This window comes from Nelumbo lutea, chromosome 1 (assembly GCF_056320005.1).
Source record: "Nelumbo lutea isolate HS-2025 chromosome 1, American lotus-T2T, whole genome shotgun sequence".
Classification (NCBI taxonomy): Eukaryota; Viridiplantae; Streptophyta; class Magnoliopsida; order Proteales; family Nelumbonaceae; genus Nelumbo; species Nelumbo lutea.
The window spans coordinates 176,570,612-176,580,401 of NC_142684.1; the positions used below are offsets into that span (position 1 = coordinate 176,570,612).

Genomic DNA, 9,790 nt, shown 5'->3' on the forward strand with positions numbered 1-9,790 from the left:
CTCCCTCCATTCGATCTCTCTCAAGCCTCAACACTATTCATCTTCTACCTCATGACATTAAACAACGGCGACAACCCCCTTCACCTCTGATCCCTCTCTATGGAAGATATAACAGAAATCAAATTAAGATTAGAACTTCTCAATTGTTTACCAGCATAGTATTATCAGAATTAAATTGCTAGGTGGGCATCGAGAAAGCCTACAAGAGCTGGTTTGGTGGAACTTCATCACTGGCTCCGTCAGTTATCTCTTTGCCTCCTATCTCCGTTATTGTAGGGAAACAGAAAAGCAAACAAAAGAGATAAAATTTGAAGAAAATTAGTTGGAGGAAAGCTCGATGGTAGTAAGAGTTTACCGGGTGTATGTTGGCTTAATCATGGTTGTTGGAACAGGTAGGGGAGTTAAGCTTCTCACGAGTTATTTGAGCTTCGCTCAGTTTAAACTAAGCTTCGAGTTAAGCTCAAGCTTGATATATAGGTTAGTTTGTTAATCGAGCCGAGTTCAAGCCCAATGAAACTTGGATCGTGAGGCTTGCAAGCCTAAATCGAGCATAGTATAATAAACAAATAGTTTTATTATATATACATATATATATATAATAAATAATTTTTAGTATATATAATAATATATTTTATATATAATATTTTTATTTTTTATGTATAATAGTAAATGATTTTATAATTCTTATTTTTTGTATGTAAAATAAAAATTTATAATTATATAATTATATTTTGTATGTATAATAATAAATAATTTTATAATTTTTAATTTTTTGTATGTAAAATAAAAAAAATTATTTTTATATGTATAATTTTTATTTTTTAGAAAAGCTTGGGTTGCAGTCGTGCTCGAGCTCGAGTTGAACCGAGCTCAAACTTGCAAGCTTTTAAACCAAACCGAGCTCGAGCTCAAGCCTAACACCATTTCTACGAGTCAAGCTCGAATAGCCAAGTATTCCACTCGACTTAGCTCAAATCCACAAGAATAAGGGAACTTCACCTGGGGCAAGTTGCACCAAGCTCAAACTTGCAAGCTTTCAAACCAAACCGAGCTCGAGTTGAAGCCTAAAACTATTTCTACGAGTCAAAGCTCGAATAGCCAAATATTGGACTCGGCTTAGCTCAAATCCACCCCTAAGAATAAGGGAACTTCAGCTGGGGTTCTAATCTAAAGTAATACTACAACAGGGGTATGCTTCCGCATCCATATCACTTACCTCGAACACCGAAGGTGAGACAAATTTGTAACTGAGAGATCGGCGAGATGATCGACTTTCTAATGTGATTCTCGTCTGAATATGAGGGATGGATGCTTCAGGTGACGGCTACTATCATTGGTTCTGCTCAACCAGAGAACATGTGGTCTGCAATTGGTTTTGGGAGCCGAGAACGTTGGAGGAGAGAAGGGAAATGATAGGGGGAAGAAAGAAAAAGAAAGAGGAAGAGGAGGGAAAAGAAAAGAAGGGAAAGGAAAGAGAAAAGGTGAGACTGATAAAAAAAAGAAAAAAGAAAAAGGAGAGAGAGAGAGAGAAGATGGTCGTTGTTGTGACTGGTTTGGTGTTGAAAGGTAGAAGAAGGTGAACAATGTTCAAACGATTTTTTAGTTGAGGGCAAAATAAAAAATCTTTTTCTCTCATTATTTGTGTCATTATTTTAAGGGTAATTGTCCAAAACCTATTAACACTTTTTATGAATTCTCTTAAACTCACCATAATCTTTCAAAACGTCTAAAACTCATCATCAAATTTTATTTTCTAATACTCACTATCCATTAAAACACAGTTAAAGTTCAATGACCCTCCACGTCAATCTAAATGCATGTTTTATGACTAAATTGCCCCTGAATGGTGTGAAGCTTGTAAATGACTTCACTAAAATCATGCCTGCGCCACCGGCTTGTTTCATTGAGAAGTCCTTTTGAGCTCTAGCATTAATCCCTCTTATCACACAATATGATCTTTCCGGCAACATTCTCCGGTATTCAAGTACCAACCACACAAAGATTCCCATTTGTAACATTGGTCATGTTAATAGCGTAGAAGAACTCCATTAAGGAATCTGGTAATGGTTTTCCACTGATGGTTGTGGATGATAGTAATAGTAAATACTGTAAAAAAAAATATGATAGAAAACATAATAGAACTTAGTTGAACGAGAGAAAAATTTGTAGTATTCTAGTATTTCTCTCTGATGGTTCGAATCAGTACAGAAGAGGGGTTTTTATAGTAGATGGAGTTGGTTGAATGTGAACCGACTTACACTGAACAAGGACAGGCATTAACACACCTTGGGAGCAGAATCGGCTAACATGGGAACTAACTAATCTTGGGAGGTGTAGTGACACATATTGGAAAGAAACAAACTTTGGAAGTAGCTTAACTTTACTGTTCTTCGAGAGAGCATATTCAAATGTCTTATGAAAATGTGTAGCAACATTTAATACTCCTCCTTGATACACATTTCAGCAACTCCAATCATGTCTCGTAACAATTCGAACTTGCCTTTTGGTAGAGCCTTTGTGAATATATTAGCTAACTGTTCTTCAGTTTTGCAATGTCCGAGTTCTATTTCTTTGTTTCCTTTAGCTTCTTTGATAAAGTGGTACTTGATCCCAATATGTTTGGTTCTGTTGTGAAATATGAGATTCTTTTCCATTGCAATAGTAGATTTGCTATGGTAGTAGATTTCAGTAGCACCAACTTGTGGTTCTCCCATGTCATCAAATATCCTTTTGAGCCATATAGCTTGGCTCGTTGTTATTGCTGCTGCAATATATTCTGTTTCAGCTGATGATTAGGCAACAGTTGCTTGCTTCTTTGAAGCCCAAGAAAATATCCCTGATGCAAGTGTGAAAGCATAATTAGATGTACTTTTCATGTCATCTACCGAACCTGCCCAATCAGTGTTTGTGTAGCCAATGAGCTTAGAGTCATGTGTGACTCTATATGAAATTCCATAGCTCTTTGTACCTTGCAAATACCTTAGTATTCTTTTAGCTGCTCCATGGTGAACTTGACTTGGACTCTGCATGAATCTTGATAGTAGACTAATCGCATACATGATGTCTGGTCTTGTAGTAGTTAAACAGAGAAGACTTTCAATCATACTTCAAAATTGTGATTCGTTTACCTTTGGTGAACCATCTTCCTTTTTGAATGCTTTAGTGTTGTCTAGTGGAGTGGAAAATGTTTTGCACCCCTCCATTTTGAATTTCTTCAAAAGAGTTTCTGTATACTTCTTTTGTGAGATAAATGTCCCTTCTTCTTCTTGAGTTATTTCAATTCCAAGAAAATAGTGCATTAGGCCTAAATCAGTCATCTCAAAAGTCTTCATCATGTCTTCTTTGAACTTCTTGACAATCTTCTCATTATTTCCAATATAAATAAGATCATCAACATATAGAGAAATAATGAGAGTGTCATTTGTACCTTGAGTTTTGATGTAGAGTGTTGGCTCACTGTAGCTCCTCCTGAATCCTTCCTCCAAGAAGTAATTGTCGATTCTGTTGTACCAAGCTCGTGGAGCTTGTTTTAAGCCATATAGTGCCTTGTTTAATCTGAGAACTTTGTCTTCTTGTCCTTGCACCACAAACCCTTGAGGTTGCTCCACATAGATTTCCTCCTTAATATAACCATTGAGGAATGCATATTTTACATCAAGTTGAAAAGTTTTCAATTTCTTCTGTGCAACTAATGCTATCAATGCCCTGATTGTGTCAAGGTGAGCAACTGGAGCAAATGTCTCATTGTAGTCGATACCATATTGTTGTGAGTATCCTTTGGCAACTAGCATTGCTTTAAGCTTCTATATCGAGTCATCTAAATTAAGTTTTGTCTTGTAGACCCACTTAACTCCAATAGTGACTTTGTCTTGTGAACGATCCACAAGCTCCCAAGTCTCATTTTTTTCAATCATTTTTATCTTTTCATCCATAGCTTTTCTCTAATTTTCTTCCTTAAAAGCTTTTTCAAAGCCTTTTGGTTCTATGATCATCAAATTGCATGTTTCATATATTTCTGTTAAGAATTTAGTTTGCCTTGGTGGTGAGTATGGAGTAGACTGTGAAGTTTGTTCCGGTTCCGATTGTGTTGGCAAACTGATTTGATCACGATCTTCTTTAATTCTTTGACTTAGTAATAGAAGCAAGTTGATAGTCTTTCTTTCAATTTCTTTTGTCTCCCAATTGTATGCAGCATCCTCGTCAAAGCTTATGTCTTGACTGATTATGAGTTTTTCTTTCCTTAAGCTATAGACTCGATAGCCTTTTGATTGAGTGCTATAGCCTAAGAAAATTCCTTTCTCACTCTTCTCATCCAGTTTGCCTCTTTTCCCTTGTGGGACATGGGTGTAGCATATGCATCCAAAAATTCTGAGATGCTTTGCTGATGGTTTTTGCCCACTCCAACCTTCAATTGGTGTCCTATCTTGCACAACTTTAGTAGGACATCTGTTGAGCAAATAGACAGTAGTGCTTATTGCCTCTGCCCAGAAAATTTTGGGAAGACCCTTTTCCATGAGCATGGCTCTTGCAATCTCCATAACTGTTCTATTTTTTCTTTTGGATACTCCATTCTGCTTTGGAGCGTACCTGATTGTAAGTTGATGCTTCATGCCTTCATCTTCACAGAACTTGTTGAATTCATTAGAAATGTATACTTTGCCTCAGTCACTTCTTATGGTCTTGATGTTGTGACCACTTTGCTTCTCAACACGGGCTTTAAATTTTTTAAAAATATCAAAAACTTGCGATTTTTCTCCCAAGAAATAAACCCGTCATTCTAGTATAATCATCAATGAAGAGGATGAAATACATGTTTTGATTATTTGATGGAGTACGCATTGGACCACAAACATCTGTATGAATTAACTCTAATGGCTCTTTGGCTCTCCAAGCTTTTCCAGATGGGAAGGGTTGTCGATGTTGTTTTCCGAGCATACACCCTTCACAGACATTGTTGAACTCCTTGATAGCTGGTAGGTCACGCATCATGTTCTTCTACTGAAATCATCTATTTTCTGTCATTTTTGTTTTTACAATTTCAAGGGACTTGTTTTGCTTATAATAGATTGTGCAAGAGTTTCCCTCAAAATGTAAAGAGTAACCTCTTTCTATCATTTGGCCCACACTGAATAGATTTTGATCAATATTGGGGACCAAAAGTACATCATTTATGTATTTTTTGCCTTGTTTGGTGTCATTTCCTTTGAACCAGCAATCTTTTTTCAAGTAGTTTCTCTTCTTGCAAATACCACATGAAGAATACTTGTCATTATTTTCTTTTGGTTTTCCTTGTGACTTTCTTCCATCAACTTTTGTTTTATTAGACCGCAGATTAACTTTAGACTGAAAGGCAGCTTCAACCGAATTTTCATTCTGCCTGTCACGCCTATTTTCATGTCTCGAGAGAGCCCATCAATTCAGTTGGTGATAGTTTTTCTAGATCCTTTGTTTCTTCTATCACCGAAATTATTGGATCATATCTCTCTATACAAGATATTAGAATTTTTTCGACTACTTTCTTGTTAGAAATAGTCTCCCCATAAGCTCTCATTTGATTTACTATTTCTTTTATTCTAGAATAGTAATATTTTGCAGTCTCAATATCCTTCATCTTAAGATTTTCAAAATCCCTTCTAAACTTGTGTAATTTAATAGTGCGTACATTGACAGATCCTTGAAACTCCTCTTCAAGTATATTCCATGCTTCTTTTGCAGCTGATGCGCCCATGATTCGAGGAAATATCTCCTCAGCCATTGCTTGTTGCAAACAGAATAGTGCTTGACAATCCTTTTGCTGATTCTCTTCATAGATATTCTTTTGATTTGCTGAAAGAGTGGAAGTATCTTCAACAATGCAGAATCCTTCCTCAACGATTCTCCATAAACTTTGTGACAAAAAATAGGTCTTCATTTTGATGGACCAGAAGTCATAGTTTTCTCCATTGAAGATTGGTAGAGAAAGGGTGGAACGATTGGCTTCTGCACACATTATGTTTAGAAGAAATCATGCCCAAGAGATTGATCGAACGGGCTCTGATACCACTGATGGTTGCGAATGATAATAATAGCAAATACTGTAAAAAAATATATGATAGAAAACAGAATAGAACTTAGTTGAATGAGAGAAAGATTTGTAGTATTCTGGTATTTCTCTCTAATAGTTCGAATCAGTACAGAAGACGAGTTTTTATAGTAGATAGGGTCGATTGAAGGTGAACCGACTTACACTGAATAAGGACAGGCATTAACATAACTTAGAGCAGAATCAGCTAACATGGGAACTAACTAATCTTGGGAAGTGTAACGACATATTTGGGAAAAAAACAAACTTTGAAAATAGCTTAACTTTACTGTTCTAATGTAAATGTGTAGCAACATTTAATATCCACTATAAAGCGACACACGGGATAAGTTTTTACCATTTCCAAGGCTAACGTAAGCAGGAAGTCGCGGTCCAATGGGTTCGCACCCAAGATAGTTATCCAAGGAGCTACATTCGACAAGCTATAAGAATTTGGACTGGCATTTCCGGCAGAGCAAGAGATGAGTATTCCTCGCTCCATAGCCGCAAATGCTCCGATGACACACTCACTTTCCAACTACTGGGGACGATTAGTTTCCGGTGGCAATTGGACGTGTTAAAATTCTTACCCACCTCACACTCGCCTTTCCAACTACAGCTGGCGACGGGTCCGAGTCCCTTGTCGAAGCTAGGGACCATCGAATCAGTTACTACACAAGTACGTAGCCTCGAGCTACAGCATCCAATTATAACGTGCGGCCACATCATATAAAGAGACTTGCTGATTTGACCCACATTAACGGGATTGAGAGACTACCGTCACCGTCACCGGCGAGTTTGTGGGGAAGGGTTGAAATATTGGATCGTTGCAGAATGAGAGGAGCTGCTTGATGACGCGATAGTACGTTAGTGAGCAGGCCTTTCGTGATATGTGCAGAGAGATGAACAGAGGAAGAAGGAGGGTAGTTGACAGTTGAGCACATTCAATTAATGTATTGTTCTGGTTGATTTTCTTCTCTCTCAGGATGGAAGCAAGAGCAAATCCATTAGAAGAAAGATTTTAATCTGTTTCTTTCTTTTTATAGGGTTAAAAGTTGGAGAAAAGGGACAAGAGAAATGATATCAGGGGAAAGGTTTTCTGTTTGTAACTCAAAAACTTTCGCCAGAATTCTTCTGCTGATTTGCTTTAAATTCAGACGGTAACGTCCCTACATTTCTCTGGACCGTTGGTATGAGTTAAATGAACAGGTTGATGGGTCACAGTGTATACAGAGAGATGTCTACCCTTTCTTTTTTACTGGGTTTCACTTTGCGGTGACTGCAACTGCATTGGTTGGTTTACCGGGTTGCGATGACTGCAACTGCAGTTAAATGAACAGACAAGTTTCTGTTTTTATTAGTTTTTAAAAGCTAGAATCGTACCAGAAATTGGAATTTTGATGGCTTCACCGGCCTTCTCGTTCCCGTTCTCTACATCTCTCTCACCGCCTTCTCCACCTTCCAACTACCCAGAGAGCTTCCAATAGAAACAGGCGAGGATCAGTAGATCAAAAGAAGTACGACATCGCTCTGCATCCCTCTCACCGCCTTCTCGTCCCTCTGCATCCCTCTCATCGCCAAAGAGGTACGGCATCCCTCTGCATCTGTTCTTTGGATCGCTCTCACCGTCTTCTCGTCCCCATTCTCTGCATTCCTCTCACCGCCAAGCCCCCAAAGAGGTACGGCACCGGAGAGTGCCATGGCGAGTGCTGGCCTGCTCCGGCCGTCTGCGACTTCGGTGCTGATGCTGTCGTGGCTGTGAATCCAGAGGCCACTCTGGTTGTTGTGCCGAAGGTATCACCTGTGTCTAAAACTCTAACGATCACCTCACTGGCCGAGTCAGATTGGGGAACAGTCCGTCGTTCTTATGTAGTTCGAGGAACTCTGGCGTCCGATTGGTGTGAAGCTCGTATCTGACTTCAAGTAAGACAGAGAGAAGCTGTGAATAATGTTGTATATTGCAAGATGTACCGAATATAATGAAGGGTAAAATAGTAAATTAGCGATGCCCATTAGTTTAAGAGAATTTATAAAAAGTGATGTGAATTTTAGACAATAACAAAACATAACTGATTTTATCAAATGACCAAACTCAATCATTTATTTTGTAAAAAGTCCTAAATTACAACGCTTACAATCGATTTTAGAATTAGAACATGCATACAATCAATTTTAAAATTTGCATTTGCATACTAAAAACCTTACATTTTTCTACAAATAATTACAAATTTTAAAAGCTATTAGTGCATGCAAATAATTTTAAATGACATTTTAGTACTCTACACAATTTCAATTTTCTACTAACGGTTACAAATTCTAAAAACTACATAGTACATACAAATAATTTTTAAATGGAATTCTGGCATTCTTACAAACAATTTCCAATTTTGCTACAAATTTTAAAAGCTGTATGAATGTGTGGAAATATAAAAAAATAAGGTTACAGCCACTCCCCTCACTGAGATGACCAAGGTATGAAGGTAGCGTCTACGAATTAAAATTGATGTCCAATCAGTGCCATGGTTTGATTGAAAAGAGATGAAGAAAATGGGAAATCAAGGGTTTGGGGGCTTTAATGAAGGGGCATCAAATGCCATTTTATATATATTTTTTGGTCTTTTTGTCTTAAGGGCAGTAAAAAACCAATAGAAATAGGATAAATCTATGATTGCTAAGAGGGTGTTTGGTTCTCTTTACATTTATTGAGGGTGTCACATAGGCGCCTTTTCAGCATTTTCTCTCTCTTGCTCTTTTGCATGTATCTAAAATGTAAAAAGTGAACTTTAGCTTATGTGCATGTGAGTTGTTTGTATAAATTATTTTTTGAAACTTCCACAACAGCTAGGTGTTTATTCACTATTAGGCTGAAATGGTGCCTAGTGGCCTAGTTGTCATAAAATGTTGCAATTATTGCATTTTTCAGTCTTACCAGCAAATAAAGTACAAATGTTTATTCAATAAACATAAACGGAACTAAACACATACTAAAAGGCGTAACATTGACCGAACTTTAACCTATCAAAACCCTTTGAATTTTGATGAATATCCACTTGATTAATTATCACTTTTATGATACTAATTGATTGGTTATAAGCTTTTTCTGTATTATTATTATAATTGAATTCTTAGAAATAAAATTGGAAGGTTATGCAAAACTGCGTTGGGTCATTGGTTCTCAAGTTGAACTGGCTGGGACCCTGGGTGAGTTCTTTTTTCCTTTTTTTTTTTTTGAGATTGTGGTTTTAGGGGCATAGCAGAACCAGCAAGGGGTCTGGGTCACGATTCAACTGGCTCGACTGGCCGATCCAGTCCGGTTGATCTATCTCTAGCTTTTTGGAGTGAAGCCGACTAATCAATCCTAACCCAAAACAAAGTTAAATCGTTTTCAAATTTTCATGTTTTTTTTTTTTCAGTTAGAGGTATTCATAAACCGGGCAGAGCTTTGCACTTGTTATAAGTGTTATAGCCTAAGCCCAGGCTTGGGACTTTTATTTTTAAAATATTATATATCATATAGTATAAAATTTATTTTATACATTACATAATATAGAATATTGTATGGGACATGTATTATAGGTGTTATATTATAATATTTATATATTTATATATTTATATATGAAATATAAAATATAACATAAAATAATTTATATATAAATACATTCACAAATTAATAAATGGAAAAATTTATGTTGCTGAAGTGACATGATAGCCGAAGGGCTTTGGCCAATC

The 9,790-nt window shown here is 36.9% G+C and overlaps 1 protein-coding gene across 1 annotated transcript; it reads right to left on the reverse strand.

Annotated features, from left to right (window-relative positions):
• Positions 1–5,392: 5,392 nt before the first annotated feature.
• LOC148879407 (uncharacterized) lies at positions 5,393–5,989 on the reverse strand. The gene has a single exon (XM_088974288.1). It carries the CDS (start codon positions 5,987–5,989, stop codon positions 5,393–5,395), a length of 597 nt encoding a protein of 198 aa, XP_088830414.1.
• Positions 5,990–9,790: the final 3,801 nt, after the last annotated feature.

Excerpts from the sequence above, each read along its gene's own strand:
- LOC148879407 (XM_088974288.1), bottom strand. The coding sequence starts at position 5,989 with ATGTGTGCAGAAGCCAATCGTTCCACCCTTTCTCTACCAATCTTCAAT.